The 18,480-nt window shown below is 42.4% G+C and overlaps 1 protein-coding gene across 11 annotated transcripts in view; it reads right to left on the bottom strand.

Annotated features, from left to right (window-relative positions):
• psd3l (pleckstrin and Sec7 domain containing 3, like) overlaps positions 1 to 18,480 on the bottom strand; it is a 139,660-nt gene that overhangs the window by 66,503 nt on the left and 54,677 nt on the right. For 9 of the 11 annotated variants that reach the window (XM_021601636.2, XM_021601634.2, XM_021601637.2 and 6 more), the window contains 4 exons: positions 7,958 to 8,152; positions 2,201 to 2,281; positions 1,857 to 1,969; positions 850 to 908 (listed from right to left, as the gene is read on the bottom strand). In XM_021601636.2, the coding sequence (XP_021457311.2) occupies positions 850 to 908; positions 1,857 to 1,969; positions 2,201 to 2,281; positions 7,958 to 8,152 (448 nt within the window). The remainder of the gene's footprint in view (positions 1 to 849; positions 909 to 1,856; positions 1,970 to 2,200; positions 2,282 to 7,957; positions 8,153 to 18,480) is intronic. The other 2 variants (XM_021601635.2, XM_021601643.2) reach the window with 1 other exon arrangement.

The raw sequence follows: 18,480 nt of genomic DNA, 5'->3' as shown, positions 1-18,480 counted from the left end.
ATAAATTGCTCAAAGCTTTAAAAAACACTAAATCAAATAAAAGCCTGAAATTTAGCTGCCGGGTCTCAGAGAGGATAAAAAAAAAAATAAATAAAAAAAAAAATCATGAAGTTAAAAATTATTCAATTATCTTTGAGGCACAAGCTTAATATTTAGAATAAGAATAATTGCCGTTTTTGTAATCCCACAAAAGGGCTTTATTACAGAAAGAACGAATCCTTTGCACGCATCCCTTAATTATATATATATATTAGTGAGTCTCCTTGAAAAGACACAAAAAGGGGCAATCTGGGGTTGGTACATTCATTATACATTTATTTATGTATGATCTATAGCCAATCATTATATATATATTTTATGTATGATCCATAGCCAATCATTATATATATTTTAAGTATGGTCTATAGCCAATCATTATATATATTTTAAGTATGGTCTATAGCCAATCATTATTGAAGAATCTAACTTAGAAATGCCTTATGAGCTTAGGTCAACTGTTGCACCCCATCAGAACCTTAAATAAGCATATTTTAGTCCATTTATTTTTTTGTAACCAATGTATAACTTCAAAACATGGTTAACACTATCCCCTTGATCTCATGGAGGGTCAGTCCTTACATCTATAGCTCTGTCTAGTAATTTGAGAGTGGTTACATTTCTCCATTCCCATCCTTCAGTTGTTTTAACCCCCCAAAAATTGTCAGGGTGGATGCTTTGCTGTTGTTTGAATGCCAGATTGCCCCTTTAACAATGCCTTATGTGATAAGATTAGTGTAGTGGTTCTAAAGGGTTAGAATGGCAGGAACAAAAGGTCAAAAGCTCAGCAGAGAAAGAGAGTGAAGAACTTACATGGCCATGAAGGTCCGTGTTCAACAGCATCAGAGCACATGTAAGGCAATGGGCTCCATCTGCAAAAATTAGGTTAATTAGTGAAGGGGAATTTTAACAGTACCCATTTTAGCAATGACGGATGGTTGTTCTGTGCTCATATGTACATCAAATGTTTTGTTAATGTTATATTTCATGAGCAACGGGATACAGGTTGTGGTGCGTACTGTTGGTTAGACCAGCAAGGAACAAAAACATAGTTTTATCTTTCTCATGCTGCTGAAATGTCACATCATGCACAGACTTCTAAAGATGCCCTCTAGAAAGGAACAAGTCCCCCCAATGATGATCACAACATCCATTTCTACATAGTGGTGTAACATCACTTCCATGGCAACGAGAGGACCGTTTTAGCTTTTACCCATACTGGTCAGAGGCTTGTTGTTACTAAGACTGTTGCTATGGAAGACATGACACTGGTATCGGGGGAGTACTGTAGACTGCATTTGAAGGTAAAAACCAATGCATTTGATTCCATTGAAATGGACATTGTTAGAAAGACAAGTCTAATACGACTACTGAGCCAATGAAGCTACACGATATAATCAAGCAATGAGGAACGAGGGGGAGTGGAATATGGCCAATATACCACGGCTAAGGGCTGTTCTTATGCACGACGCAAAGCGTATATCACACAAACCCACAAGGTGCCTTATTGCTATTATAAACTGGTTACCAACGTAATTAGAGCGGTAAAAAATATATATATATATATTTATTTTGCCAATAGCCATGATATACAGTCTCATATACCATGGCTGTCAGCCAATCAGCATTCAGGGCTGGCACCACCCAGTATATAACTAGTGGAACTAACACAGCAAATAGTAACCCTTCAGCACACACTGAGATATGACAAAAGCTTTGGTATGTCAGCACTTTTCATATTGCCAGTCATTCAATCTTGTTTAATCACTCAAAACACTTGTCAAGTCATGTAGCATAGACACAAAGAAGTTAACAAGTACCTTGTGAGGAGATGACGGTGGGGTTACATTGATAGTACCTATTGGAAAAGTGGATCAAAACCCGTTCTCTCTCCTGGGTTTCGCCTATTAGTGCAAAAGCTTTCAAGAAAGATCTGAGGACACAGAAGCAGCAAGTCAGATGAAATGAAGTGCATACATCAATATCAGGGCTCGAAGAGGACCCTGGGTCTCTTGAGGAAAAACAAAACTCGTCATGTCAAGATGTAATTTATTTGGATTACCGGGGTGGCAGGCATTAAACCTCTATTTTTTGAGAAATGCCTTTGTTGCCTTCATGCTTGAACTAAATGTGTCAAATGGCTACAATAGTGATAAATGGTTACCTGAGAGATTGGTCCAATGTCATCCCTGTAAATTCAAAAAATGTAAGGTACTCTTCAGCAACCATCTTGCTGAAGTCATTGCTGTAAGAAAGAAAGAAAGATGATGGTGTTTAGATACACACCAAAGACCACAATTGCCAGTAACAAAACTCATAAGTAAATAGTTTATAGGCAACTGTTGCCTTGCCACGAGGATTCAAAACTCCCCACACACTACCCTGAAAGGGTCAAGGATCTCAGGCTCTTACTGGTTTGTACAGAGCCGTGTACAGAGCACATCACTTTCATACCTAAAACACAGCAGGGCTTGACTTCTACACAGCGTTAGATTCATTGTTATTTAGAAGGGAAAAATACACTTGCGTTTCTATGAACACCCATAGAAAAAAAACCCTGTTCCAGTTTCAATCAACAAATGATGTACTGTAGAGGACAAGTACAACTCCACTTTCTTCTAGCTCTACCTAAGGCTCTAGCTGGGGCTGGGGCTCTAGCTGGGCTTTATCGGCTTGGCCCTAATTTATGTGCTCTGACACCTGGAGTTGCATGGCAAATGGTCCAGGATCAAAGGACAATGCCCAAGGACTAGCCAAAATGCATATCTGTTGAAGTATTCAGTGGACTGAATATTGTGACAGAATAATTCTATAGTATCCATCATGGTATCTATCTGAAACTTGTTTACTCTAGATAACTGTTGTTATCCATGGATACATGATCTCAGTGGTAACTTGCATCTGCACCGGGTGAACTCTGATTTACTATTAAGCAAAGGGTTTTTGTCTTAGGAATTCTGTCTTGGTTTTATGTTGAAAGGTGACACCTTCAGAATTAAATGCCTTTGTTCTCTCTTTTCCTGTACCCAGTCCACAGGGGAAGGTTATATGATCAAATCTCTTTGTTCATGCTTTGTCTTCCAAGTTCAGGATGTATATGCCTAGAAGTATGGTTTGTAAATTAAGCTTTACGCCTTGTATGTCAATCCATTCATTGTACAATTTTAATACAATTTCTGCCTTTGATATAGACAATTCTTAGACAAATTCTTGCTAGTCAACGTCAACTCATTGCCTAATGCTTGCTTGTATATTTTTTATTATCTTTATGGAATCAGAAAAACATTCTAATAGGCTAATTACAAGTCGCATGTTAAGTATTTATAGTATCTTATATACTGTATATACACACACACACACACACACACACACACACACACACACACACACACAACAAATATTACTGGCCACTACAGCTGTATCTGGGAATAGTCAGAATAAAGGACAAAGCTATGTAGGAGTTGGTTTCCTTGGCGACACAGACCACTGTATTTGATCAGAGACTATCCTTAAAAATCAGTGTGCATCTGACAGCCAGTTCATCTTGGGGTTATTCCAATGAATACTAATAATAATTTGTAGAGTATATTCTCCACCCTCACCGCACACAGGAAAACAGGTAAAAACAACAAAAAGTAGAAGAAAAAACTATGCATTAGGTTATATTTTGATGTCAAAGACAGACTAAGCAGATTAAGCAATCAAACAAAAGTTAGCTGGAATAGGTCAGTCTTCAGTTGTTTTTAAATGAGGAAATTGAAGCTGCCTCCTTGACATGTGCAGGTTGAGTGTTCCAGAGCTGAGGGGATACGTGTGAAGGTTGAGTGTTGAAGAGCTGAGGGGACACGTGTGAAGGTTGAGTTTTGAAGAGCTGAGGGGAAACGTGTGAAGGTTGAGTGTTGAAGAGCTGAGGGGACACGTGTGAAGGTTGAGTGTTGAAGAGCTGAGGGGACACGCGTGAAGGTTGAGTGTTGAAGAGCTGAGGGGACACGCGTGAAGGTTGAGTGTTGAAGAGCTGAGGGGAAACGCGTGAAGGTTGAGATTTGAAGAGCTGAGGGGATACGTGTGAAGGTTGAGTGTTGAAGAGCTGAGGGGACACGTGTGAAGGTTGAGAGTTGAAGAGCTGAGGGGATACGTGTGCAGGTTGAGTGTTGAAGAGCTGAGGGGACACGTGTGAAGGTTGAGTGTTGAAGGGCTGAGGGGACACGTGTGAAGGTTGAGTGTTGAAGAGCTGAGGGGAAACGTGTGAAGGTTGAGAGTTGAAGAGCTGAGGGGACACGTGTGAAGGTTGAGAGTTGAAGAGCTGAGGGGATACGTGTGCAGGTTGAGTGTTGAAGAGCTGAGGGGAAACGTGTGCAGGTTGAGTGTTGAAGAGCTGAGGGGACACGTGTGAAGGTTGAGAGTTGAAGAGCTGAGGGGACACGTGTGCAGGTTGAGTGTTGAAGAGCTGAGGGGACACGTGTGCAGGTTGAGTGTTGAAGAGCTGAGGGGACATGTGCGAAGGCCTCGTCACCCATGCTGCACAGATTTGCGGCTGGTGTTAGCAGGCTGTTTGACTCTGACTGTAGTGGGTGTACTGGGGAGTAGCTCTCCAGAATTTGGCATCCGTATGTTGGTGCAATAGGTTTTGTATAGAGCTCATAAAAGAACCCAATGTCGCTGAGGATGGCAATTGACAAACAAAACAGCCCTAATACCATTTCATAACGTCTTACTAAAATATGCTAATAAGCCTAATTTGTTCTGCCCAATTTCCTAAGTGTAATTGAAATGATAATTGGTGGTGATTATCTAATTTGCCTCAATTCTCATCAGTTTGCCGTTTTGAAAAAAACTTTCCGATCCGAGCCTTCTGGCACAGCAGTCAAATTACACAACAGACCAGTCTGATGTTATTATGCTACTCATTTCCACTAGCCTGGTCCCATATCTGTTTTAAAATTACCTTAGGAATTGAAATGACAAAATAAAAACAAAAATCAGGGCCCAGGATACTATTCCACTGACTATCGGTGACAGTAACAACCTAGCCAGCAACATTGTTGTCACAGTTTTTTTTACGTCACAGAACTTTTCTGGTTCTTAAAGCAGATCTTTGAGACACGTGATTTTGTCTCTGAGCGTTGGGCAGTGAGTGAGGCAGGCCACGCTGTGTGACGTCGGGGCTTCAGTTGCAGTATTTACTCATGGTGGAAAATGTTGCAGGGGTTGTGGCAGCACTGATCCAAGATGCCTCTCTTAACCATCATATCCATCTGGTACTCTTCTACCTCATTCTCCTGGACCGATTTCAGCGAGAGGAACTCTGGAAGAAGATCCGAGTCTCTCTTTGGGCCTTTCTCTCCGCACACCAGGTAGAGGGCGTCCATCAGGTGAGTGCCACACAGGTACTGGGGGGGTGAGGGCAGCGTCCGCAGCAGCTTGGAACAAGAGGCCTATGGCGGATGGTGGTGAAGCTCTGTAGGAAAGTAGCAGCAGAAATGCCAAAGGAAGAATGGTTGAGGCAGAACAACCAGGTCCTCCCCCCTTTACACCCATGGAGCAGACAGGAATTTGCTCTTTGCCAGTTTCTGCAGAAAAAGAGAAGTCACTATGTGATCAAATGGTAAGTGACGATCCAATTGCTCGTCTCATTAGGCATGTTCGTCTTTCTAAGTGAGGGGAGTGGTCCAAGTGCGGGGCTGGTGAATGGGGCGTAACTGACAGGATGAGTGGCTCAGATGTCAAGAGGATTCAAGGCATTGGTGGCCTATGCATGGCCCACCTTCTCCTGAATCAACCATACTAAAGAGCACAGGAGGTGTTTGTTTGAAGGTAGCTAGTGCAAGACAGCTGGTGGCTCTAAGAGTGTTCTGAGTGTGTGTTAAAGTACTTGGTACCTTTTGCAGGTGAAGGTACTTAGTAACCATATCCTTTTGAGGTGTTAGTGGGATGTTCCATGTTGACACATTGCTCATTAGCTAAATCTCTGAACATGTCAGATATTTTTGTGACAACTTCTTTAACAACGCACTCCAAGTTGATGTCATGGTTAAACTGAGACAGCTATATGACATTGGGGCAGCCGGTAGCCTAACGCTTAGAGAGGTGAGCCAGTAACCGGAGGGCTGCCAGTTCGAATCCTGGGTCTGATGGGCTGGCAAACAGAGGGTTGCTGGAATCAAATCCTAGATGCCATTGCCTGCCATTGTGCAAGGCACTGAGCCCCCCACAAGGTGGAAGTCAAATTTCGATTGGACCTTGTGATCTTAATCTTAAATTGCCATGAACAGCAAGATAAACCACTATAGTACTGATCAGTCAATTCGTCATTTCTGCCCTGCTAGAGCTGTCCCAGACGATTGTAAGTGCTGTTATTTTGAAGTGGAAATGTCTAAGAGCAACTACGGCTCAGCTGCTACGTGATAGGCCACACATGCTCACAAAATGGGACTGCCCCGTGCTGAAGCGCATAAAAAGTGTCTGTCCTCAGTTGCAACACTCACTATCGAGTTCCAAACTGCCTTTGGAAGCAACATCAGCACAAGCATGGTTTGTCGGAAGCTTCATGAAATGGGTTTCCATGGTCGAGCAGTCGCACACAAGCCTAAGATCACCATGCGCAATACAAAGCGTTGGCTGGAGTGGTGTAAAGCTCGCCGCCATTGGACTCTGGAGCAGGGGAAACGCATTCTCTGGAGTGATGAATCACGCTTCAACATCTGGCGTTCCGACGGACGAATCTGGGTTTGGCGGATGCCAGGAGAACGCTACCTGCCCCAATGCATAGAGCCAAATGTAAAGTTTGGTGGAGGAGGAATAATGGTCTGGGGCTGTTTTTCATGGTTCGGGCTAGGCCCCTTAGCGTTAAGATTTTCCTTCCCTGGAACTACGGCTTCCCTGACAGGCCTGTGAGAGGTGTGTGTGTGTGTGCTGCGGTTATTGCAGGTGGAGAGGAGGAGGTGCTATTTTTCTGGAGTGAGGGGGTGTATAAAAGGATTGGGGTCCTAGAGGCAGAACAGCTGCACCCCAGGGCAACGTTCAGGCCTGGCAGGGAAGCAGACCCGCAGCATTAGGAAATTGGATGAGTCGCTAGAACCAAAGGAAATCCTGCCCAAAGCTACATTCTAAATGGCACCCTATGCCCTGTTTAGTCCACTCCTTTTGACCAGGGCCCATAGAGCTAGTGTCAAAAAAAGTGCGCTAAATAAGGAGGCATTGGTGACGCAACTAGAAAGTGATGAGACCACAAATGCGTAAATTAAGCAAAGACCAAGCCTGTATTGGCGGCTGTTTAGCCAGGACTATTTTTGATGCCAGCATGCAAATAAAATAGTGGATTTTTGCATGTGTGGGATTTCTAGGGTTGGGAGATCGTGCTTGTTGACCTTTCATTGACTCATCACAAATGGAAAGAAAGTCATAACCATCCGCACCACAACATTTTCAGCAAAGAGCAGTAATTTCCCTGTCAAAAACTGTGTTTTAGATAAGCAGTGATATTATGCTGGTAAACAAACAAACGCCAGCTAACTTTGTAGCCATAGATTGTGCACCTGCCATTGTTTAGCTAAGTAGCTAGCTGGTTGATGGTTTTCCTTATGTAAGCAGAACAGATGAAAGCAATATTCACCTCCACAAATGCTGTTTACATTGATATCCATACTGAATAAAGCAGTTAAGGGGCCTTGTGGGCACCCTTACATTTGTCTCTTAATTTAAGGGGGTAATTCATCTTAAAATGTTTTGCGCATCTAACTTAAAGTTAAGGAAACTTTAAGAGAAAAGGGTGAAATTAACTGAAGATGTTTTATGCAACCGACCCCAGGTCCTTGGCCACAGAGTCTGAGAAGGAGTGGAGGAGACCTGGGTTAGGTAACAACAGTAGAGGACATGAAGGAGACCTGGGTTAGGTAACAGTAGAGGGTATGACCCCACTCACTTCTTTCCCAGGTGCTTGGCCACGTCGGAGCGGCGAAAGCCCTCCAGGTGGTAGAGCCGTCGTGCGAGGCGCCGGGCCCCCTCTTGGTCTCCTCGGTTTCCATTGAGCAGTGTGTCCGTGCTGTCCTTCAGCCGCTCCGTGCTGCCCATGTCTGAGTCCCAGTCCGACAGAGCCGTCTTCAGCCCTGCATCACTGCTGGGAGAGGAGGATGGGAGAGATGAGGAGAAATATAAAGCGAGCAAGAGGGAGAGTGAAAGAGATGTTTAATCAGGGCACAATAACCAAGCATTACCCCAAACACAAATAACCCTGGTCAAACCTGTCGCCTACAAGTCAACACACAAATCTAGAACGTAGAGCACACCTTGAAAGGCTTGCAATGGGGATCACACACTGAAAAGCTTGGTCCCAGAAACCTATAGATTAATCATGTCAAACTAGGGCCGTATTCATTCACAGAAAAACTAAAACATGCATTTCTAAAAATTGACAAGTTCAGGTTTGTCCCTCCCCGTTTCAACCTGTTAGACCAGTTCTGTGCTTTTCAATCCAGTTCTGTGCTTTTCAATCCAGTTCTGTGCTTTTCAATCCAGTTCTGTGCTTTTCTTCTGCCTGACACTCATTTGAAAACGTTTCATATAAACTCCTTGGAGACATCAGATTACAGTGACAGTGGAGCCTGGGAGTCAAGTGCTTATTTTGTAGTTTGCCTTTCATTCCTGACAATGTCATGTCAATTGCTTTTACCTGCTGGGAAGATAATGGCTGCACATTAAGTTAATGCTGATGGGTGAAATAAAGACAGACTGTGATGGTGGCAGTATTAGCACTGGGATCACCTTCTCATTGACTCAACATTAGAAGTGGCGCCAAGTACAAATAGTGTACTTCCTACACACTGCTAGGCTAAATACAGCAGATTGTCTTTCAAACGAGGCCAGGCTGTCAATTAACAACCATTTCTTATTTATAATGATGACCTGTACCTAGACTAAGAAAGGAATCCATCTTACATCTAACCAGACAGTCCAACATTTAAAAAAATACAAAATCACCATGAGTGGGCATCAGGGGGGGGGGAATCCTCAAACTAGATCAGTGAGATGATGTAATGGGGTATATGCAGTATGCAGCATCTAAACCCAGTACTGGATCAGAGGAGCAGGTTCTGCAGAACACAGTGGATCCACTCACAACACAGAGAGAGAAAAGAGGGAATGACAAGGACAAGCTAGAACCAGCCATTAGGGAGTACTCGCACAGGGCCGGCCCCGATGAGAGGCAGTGTCAGTAGCAATTAAGCTGTAACATCTAGGGTGTGTGTGTGCTGCTCGGTCCATTTCTCTCCAGCAAGGCTGGCACAGTGGGCAGGTGGCATGATGAACCATGATGAATGGCAAGCGATTTGATGTTGCACAAGGTCAACCCCTAAATTAAAAAAACGGAATTTGAACAAAACTGTAGAGTTGAGAAACAACTTGAGTTCCTAACTACTGTGCAAATGTTGGCCTACTGTAAGTTGGTTCATTGGTAGTAACAATTAATTGCATCACTCTCAGGCATAAAATCCTTGTCATTGGAGCGCAATATCCAGTAGGAGTTGAAAGGTCAGCTGGTACGAAAGGTATATTTCTATCAGCCATACTGCACCAGGAACTTAGGACAACTGCAATACTAATGTGCTTAATAAGAGTGGATAACATGGAGCAATACCACATGACTCGTGCTTATAAATGAAAACAATATAGCCAGTCAAGAGTTAGTGGGCTTTTTCAACACTGTACTGGGTAAAAAAGAAAGCCCAATAGTTTATACTGCACTGCCACCTGTTGATCGTACAAGCACACAGCAGTACAATAGCCTACATTTCTATTACAGAGACCTATGTTTTTAATGTTTGGAAATTACAATGTACTACTATCGCAATTAAACCACTGCAAAAAAAGGGACGTGTGGAAGACAGAGCAAAACGAGTCAAACTAAATGGCCCTGTTTATCCAGAGGAGCATTCAGTTGGGAACAATTTGGAACAGCATGTGAAATAGGTTCATGATATATAAAGGTATCATGCCAGCTCGATTCAGGATATTTAGAAGTGTAACTATCTGCAACATTTGCATACTGAACGTGGCCCTGGACATCACGCAGGACTAGAGGTCACTGTGACAGCGTTTCCCATTTGCATCCCATTTCCCTACATCAACATACCAGTGTTTAATCCCATCATTTTACAATAACTCACTGCTCGAAAAACAAACCAAAAATGGTTTAATGCACTGTCTAGTGCTGTGTGTGTGTGTGTGTCTGCCTGACTTTTTTAATTAAGCAACAGTAAATGTATCATACCCACTACCACCTGGATGGATGGCACGCATCATACCCACTACCACCTGGATGGATGGCACGCATCATACCCACTACCACCTGGAAGGATGGCACGCATCATACCCACTACCACCTGGATGGATGGCACGCATCATACCCACTACCACCTGGAAGGATGGCACGCATCATACCCACTACCACCTGGATGGATGCACGCATAAAGATGAAGCAGATACTAAACTACAGGACTCTTTTGCTAGCACAGACTGGAATATATTCAGGGATTCTTCCTTTGGCATTGAGTACACAACATCAGTCACTGGCTTCATCAATAAGTGCATTGATGACGTCTTCCCCACAGTGACTGCACGTACATACAGTTGAAGTCGGAAGTAAACATACACCTTAGCCAAATACATTTAAACTCATATTCTCACAATTCCTGACATTTAATCCCAGTAAAAATTCAGTTTTAGGTCAGTTAGGATCACCACTTTATTTTAAGAATGTGAAATGTCAGAATAATAGGAGAAAAAAATGATTTCAGCTTTTATTTCTTTCATCACATTCCCAGTTGGTCAAAATTTTACAGACACTCAAGTAGTATTTGGTAGCATTGCCTTTAAAATATTTAACTAGGGTCAAACGTTTTGGGTAGCCTTCCACAAGCTTCCCACAATACATTGGGTAAATTTTGGCCCATTCCACCTGACAGAGCTGCTGTAACTGAGTCAGGTTTGTAGGCCTCCTTTCACACACACGCTTTTTCTGTTCTGCCCACAAATGTTCTATAGGATTGAGGTCAGGGCTTTGTGATGGCCACGCCAATACCTTGACTTTGTTGTCCTTAAGCCATTTTGCTACAACTTTGGAAGTATGCTTAGGGTCATTGTCCATTTGGAAGACCCATTTGAGAGCAAGCTTTAACTTCCTGACTGATGTCTTGAAATGTTGCTTCAATATATCCACATCATTTTCCTACCTCATGACGCAATCTTTTTTGTGAAGTGCACCAGTCCCTCCTGCAGCAAAGCACCCCACAACATGATGCTTCACGTTTGGGATGGTGTTCTTCGGCTCGCAAGCCTCCCCCTTTTCCCCCTAAACATAACGATGGTCATTACGGCCAAACAGTTCTATTTTTGTGTCATCAGACCAGGGGACATCTCACCAAAAAGTATGATCTTTGTCCAAATGTGAAGTTGCAAACCATAGTCTGGCTTTTTAATGGCTGTTTTGGAGCAGTGGCTTCTTCCTTGCTGAGCAGCCTTTCAGGTTATGTTGATTTAGGACTCATTTTACTGAGGATATAGATACTTTTGTACCCGTTTCCGCCAGCATCTTCACAAGGTCCTTCGCTGTTGTTCTGGGATTGATTTGCACTTTTTGCACCAAAGTACGTTCATCTCTAGAAGACAGTACGCGTCTCCCTCCTGAGCGGTATGACGGCTGCATGTTCCTATGGTGTGTATACTTGCGAACGTGGTACCTTCAGGCGTTTGGAAATTGCTCTCAAGGATGAACCAGACTTGTGGAGGTCTACAATTTATTTTCTGAGATCTTGGCTGATTTCATTGGATTTTCCCATGATGTCAAGCAAGGAGGCACCGAGTTTGAAGGTAGGCCTTGAAATACATCCACAGGTACACCTCCAATTGACTCAAATTATGTCAATTAGCCTATCAGAAACTTCTAAAGCCATTACATAATTTTCTGGAATTTCCCAGGCTATTTAAAGGCACAGTCAACTTAGTGTATGTAAACTTTTGACCCACTGGAATTGTGATACAGTGAATTATGAGTGAAGTAATGTGTCTGTAAACAATTGTTGGACAAACTACTTGTGTCATGAACAGAGTAGATGTCCTAACAGACTTGCCAAAACTATAGTTTGTTAACAAGACATTTGAGGAGTGTTTGAAAAACTAGTTTCAATGACTCCAACCTAAGTGTATGTAAACTTTGACTTCAACTGTACCCCCAACCAGAAGTCAAGGATTACAGGCAACATTCGCACTGAGCTAAAGGGTAGAGCTGCCGCTTTCAAGGAGCGGGACTCTAACCCGGAAGCTTGGAAGAAATCCCACTATGCCCTCCGACGAACCATGAAACAGGCAAAGCGTCAATACAGGACTAGGATCGAATCATACTACACCAGCTCCGACACTTGTCGGATGTGGTAGGGCTTGCAAACTATTAGACTACAAAAGGGAAGCACAGCCGAGAGCTGCCCAATTACACGATCCTACCAGAAGAGCTAAATAACTTCTATGCTCGCGTCGAGGCAAGTAACACTGAAACATGCATGAGAGCATCAGCTGTTCCGGACGACTGTGATCACGCTCTCCGCAGCCGATGTGAGTAAGAGCTTTAAACAGGTCAACATTCACAAAGCCGCAGGGCCAGATGGATTACCAGGACGTTTCCTTCGAGCATGTGCTGAACAACAGGCAAGTGTCTTCACTGACATTTTCTACCTCTCCCTCAAAGCTCATCGATAAGCTAAGGGCCCTGGGACTAAACACCTCCCTCTGCAACTGGATCTTGGACTTGCTGATGGTGCTGCCCCCAGGTGGTAAGGGTAGGTAACAACACATCCGCCACACTGATCCTCAACACGGGGGCCCCTCAGGGGTGTGTGCTCAGTCCCCTCCTGTACTCCCTGTACACTCATGACTGCACAGCCAGGCACAACTCCAACACCATCATTAAGTTTGCTGATGACACAAGTGGCAGGCTTGATCACCGACAACGATGAGACAGCCTGTAGGGAGGTCAGAGACCTGACCATGTGGTGCAAGGAAAACAACCTCTCCCTCAATGTGATAAAGACAAAGCAGATGATTTTTGACTACAGGAAAAGGAGGACCGAGCATGCCCCCATTCTCATCGACGGGGCTGTAGTGGAGCAGGTTGTGAGCTTCAAGTTCCTTGGCGTCCACATCACCAAACTAACATGGTCCAACACACCAAGACAGTCGTGAAGAGGGCACGACAAAACCTATTCCCCCTCAGGAGACTGAAAAGATTTGGCATGGGTCCTCAGATCCTCAAAAGGTTTTACAGCTGTACCATCGAGAGCATCCCGATGGGTTTCATCACTGCCTGGTATGGCAACTGCTCGGCCTCCGACCGCAAGGCACTACAGAGGGTAGTGCGTACTAGAGGTTGACCAATTGTGATTTTTCAACACCGATACCGATTATTGGAGGACCAAAAAAGCAGATACCAATTAAATCAGACAGGTTTTTTTTTTACATTTATTTGTAATAATGACAATTACAACAAAACTGAATGAACACTTATTTTAACTTAATACATTAATAAAATCAATTTAGCCTCAAATAAATAATGAAACATGTTCAATTTGGTTTAAATAATGCAAAAACAACGTGTTGGAGAAGAAAGTAAAAGTGTACTATGTAAGAAAGCTAACGTTTCAGTTCCTTGCTCAGAACATGAGAACATGAAAGCCGGTGGTTCCTTTTAACATGAGTCTTCAGTATTCCCAGGTAAGAAGTTGTAGGTTGTAGGTATTATAGGACTATTTCCCTCTATACCATTTGTATTTCATTAACCTTTGACTATTGGATGTTCTTATAGGCACTATAGTATTGCCAGTGTAACAGTATAGCTTCCGTCCCTCTCCTCCCTGGGCTCGAACAAGGAACACAACGACAACAGCCACGCTCGAAACAGCGTTACCCATGCAGAGCAAGGGAAACAACCACAGGCTCAGAGCGAGTGACGTTTGAAACGCTATTAGCCTCATCTAGGGAGTTGATAGGCTTGAAGTCATAAACAGCACAATGCTTGACGCACAACGAAGAGCTGCTGGCAAAACGCACGAAAGTGCTGTTTGAATGAATGTTTACACGCCTGCTTCTGCCTACCACCGCTCAGTCAGATACTTAGATACTTGTATGCTCGGTCAGATTATATTGCACCCCCCCCCCCCCCTCCTACGCTGCTGCTGCAACTCATTATCTATGCATTGTCACTTTAATAACTCTACCTACATGTACATATTACCTCGACACCGGTGCCCCCGCACATTGACTCTGTACCGGTACCCCCTGTATATAGCCCTGCTATTGTTATTTACTGCTGCTCTTTAATCATTTCTTATCTCTTGCTTTATTGGGGGTATTTTCTTAACTGCATTGTTGTTTAAGGGCTTGTAAGTAAGAATTTCACTGTAAGGTGTCTACCTACACCTGTTGTATGTGGCGCATGTGACAAATAACATTTGATTGACACGCATCATACCCATTACCGCTTAGACTAGATGGACAACACGCATCACACCTATTACCACCTGGATGGATTACTTTTTCACAGCAGCCACAATAAGAGCAGGAATATGTGATCCTGGGAGACTAAAAGGGGGAGCTTGTCCAGTGATCCTGAGAGACTAAAAGGAGGAGCTTGGCCAGCGCCTTTTACTAATTTTGATGGATAACTTTTAAGAGTGAGATGTGTACTGGATCCGAACGACAGGCGCTCCACCCACGGCAGTGTTATACTTGGAAAGCTCTCTGGCAGAGCCAGAGGCCCCAGGGCTAAAGAGCTGGACTGCATCACAAACTGAATCCTATATAGTGTACTAAGTAGTGAGGGGAGGGATGTGGAGACGCGCTCCACTTTGACACCATCCTCTGACTCATCCTCAAAACACACGTTGCTATGCAGAATTTTTTTTATGCGAGGCAACAACTTGTATTGATCTGTGAAATGGTGCTAGGTTACAAGAAAAGGGTTATTTTTGAGTTCTTAGTGCCTTCAGAAAGTATTCATACTCCTTGATTGATTCCACATTGTTTTACAGCCTGAATTTAAAAATGTATTAAATATATCCTCCCCCCCACCCACAAACACATAATGACAAAGTCAAAACATGTTTAGAAATTGTAGCTAATTTATTGAAAATGAAATCTCATTCAAATACGTATTCAACTCTGAGCCAATAAATGTTAGAATCACCTTTGGCAGTGATTACAGCTACGAGTCCTTCTTGGTTGCACACCTGGATTGTACAATTGCCCATTATTCTTGTTAAAATTCTTCAAGCTCTGTCAAGTTGGTTGTTGATCATTGCTAGACAGCCATTTAAGTCTTGCCATTGATTTTCAAGCCGATTTAAGTCAAAACTGTAATTAGGCCACTCAGGAACATTCACTGTCATCTTGGTAACCAACTCCAGTGTATATTTGGCCTTGGGTTTTAGGTTATTGTCCTGCTGAAAGGTGAATTTGTCTCCCAGTGTCTGTTGGAAAGCAGACTGAACCAAGTTTTCCTCTAGGATTTTGCCTGTGCTTATAGTTGTATTCCATTTATTTGTATCCCCCCCAAAAAAACTGGCCAGTCCTTAACGATTATAAGCATACCCATTACATGATGCAGCCACCCCCATGTTTGACAACTCAGTGATGTGTTGGATTTGCCCTAAATATAATGCTTTGTATTCAGAACATAAAGTTAAATTTGCCACATTTTTTGCAGTATTACTTAAGTTCCTTGTTACAAACAGGATGAATATTTTGGAATATTTATTTATGTTCTGTACAGGCTTCCTGTTTTTCACTGTCATTTAGGTTAGTATTGTTGAGTAACTACAATGTTGTTGGTCCATCCTCAGTTCTCATATCACAACCATTAAACTCTGGAACTGTTAGAAGTCACCATTGGCCTCATGGTGAAATCACTGAGCTGTTTCCTTCTCTCTGGCAACATAGTTAGGAAGGACACCTGCATCTTCGTAGTGACTGGGTCTATTGATACACCATCCAAAGTGTAATTAATAACTTCACCATAGCCAAATGTCTACTTTGTTTATTTTTTACACATCCACCAATTGGTGCCCTCCTTTGCGAGGCATTGGAAAACCTCCATGGTGTTTGTGATTGAATCTGTTCTTTAAATTCCCTACTTGATTGAGGGACCTTCAAGATAATTGTATGTGTAGGGTACAGAGATGGGGTAGTTATTCAAAAATCATGTTAACCACTTTTATTGAAAATAGAATGAGTCCATGAAACTTGTGAAGCACATTTCTACTCCTGAACTCATTTAGGCTTGCCATAACAAAGGGGTTGAATACTTAGTCTGATGACATTTCAGCTTTACATTGATTAAAATTTCTAAAATAATCAAAAAAATAAAAATATGTCCACCTTCAAAATATGGCGTATTGTGTAGCTCAGTGACACAAAAACCTTATTTAATCTATTTTAAATTTAGGCTGTAACAACTGGATAAGTAAAAGGGTGTGAACACTTTCTGAAGGAACTGTATACTGTGAAAATACGGAACGGTTTCAATTCCAGCACCACAGCCCTAGTGAAGAATTCACATTCCTGGGTCAGTGGAGCAATGTAAGACAAAACGGAAATTCACTATTGAAGGTTAGACAAAACCAAGTTATTCATAGTTCTGCATTTAACTGAGCAAATGGTAGTCACACCTTAAAGTAAACTGATTGTTAATTTAGCGCAAAAAGACAGCCTTTGTTCCAATAACTGTCTGTTGAGTAGGCCCAAGTACTTCAACTTTTTTTTTTATACAACCAATAGCTGAAGTTGTCCAGCCAATACAGTGACCCCCAAAACATATATTTCTAGAGCTACGCACCAACCAAAACTATAATAAAGTCTTTTTTTGAAACTGTGATTTTTCATTAGGGAGTTTACAGTGCGTTTTAGATTGTGGATCTGGCACTAAACGCAATGTAAAATAACACAGATGTATTTGAGGGAAACAATTAGTGAAAAGACTTTCTGCTGCCCGAGCCTAATCCTTAAAATGTCACCTAAACACAATCTGGCTGCTTGCACTATGGAACCGTGGCACCACTAATCATGGTATTTACAGGACGTGAATGCCCTTGGTTTCAATGATTTAATTTAGAAAAAGCTTACTGAAAATACATTGAGGCCATGACAGAAAAGGTGAACTTGCTCAGGAGTGCAGTCTACTCTATCATCTTATAACTCGAACACTTCCCAATTGTCTTTCTTAACAAATATGGCTACAACTTCTGATAAGTAAAATGTAGGTTTGTGCCATTATCTATGAAACAGTGTTTGTCGGCACCAGCCTGGGGTGTTACTGACTGGGATGTTGCGCAGACGGTTGGTCCATTTATTCAGTTCTCCTCAAGTGCTTGATTTAATGTCAGCACTCCTCCGACCATAGCAATGGACCACTGTTTACTTGACCTAGCACATTCATCTTGTAGGCATGTGTCCTAAAAAAGCATGCTTGAATTCATACACAAAGGTTATCCGTGAGTGCGTGAGAGTTAAGGATGCTGTTCTAGATATCTACCACTGTGTGGCACAACTAAGTGAAAGCCAAGGGAGATTCAGCTTCATCTATTGTACAGCTAGCTGCCTGATGGGTTATAAAGGTGTATCCTCTTGTTCCTAGGAAATCACCTCATTCAACTGTATTGCTAGACATGGACTACAAACGTGTTTCTTCAAATTGGACATCGCTTCACTGACTCATCCCTCAAGGAGTTACCTAGGCAACACGCTATGCCAGGTATCCTTTGCAAATCCAATGCAATACATCAAAGAATGTCTGGCATTCTTCACTCAGGATAGCCCTGCATAAGCGCACACACACAGTCCAGTTGATATAGCCAGATAAAAACACATAGTATACAGCCTTTTCAATATAGCTTCTCAGTCAACTGGACTTTTTAGAGTATTTGTGAGTCAAAAGATAGGTTATTTGCATGTGTCATTTTGCCAATTACAAAATAGTAGCAGGAAGAGCTTATCGTTAAGACATCTAAAATGTTAATAGGAAATAAGCAGACAAAATATCATCAAAAGCTTGAATGTATGACTATTTCAGTCAAAGCATCCATGGCATTAGTAATGTGAAAGCAGAACACACTAAATTGACAGTGGTTGACTGATCAATCCCTGACGTGGAGCAAAACAATTGGTGTGAATCGTAAGGAAATTATTTAATAATTTAAATAGTTTTTCATAAATGCAACCATGAACTGCACGTGTCGTTTGATTGAAACGTATCGTTTAATTATAGACAATGAAACAGAAAGCTGGTTTGGTAATCACGTGCTTCGTTCGGACTCACGCAATTCCAGAGTAATAAAGAATGTATTTTCTTATTTTGAAATGATATTCACTAAAACAACGAATATGTCATGATTCCATGCACTAAAA

This window comes from Oncorhynchus mykiss, chromosome 5 (assembly GCF_013265735.2).
Source record: "Oncorhynchus mykiss isolate Arlee chromosome 5, USDA_OmykA_1.1, whole genome shotgun sequence".
NCBI classification, from domain to species: Eukaryota; Metazoa; Chordata; class Actinopteri; order Salmoniformes; family Salmonidae; genus Oncorhynchus; species Oncorhynchus mykiss.
This window is presented reverse-complemented; position numbering and strand designations above follow the sequence as displayed.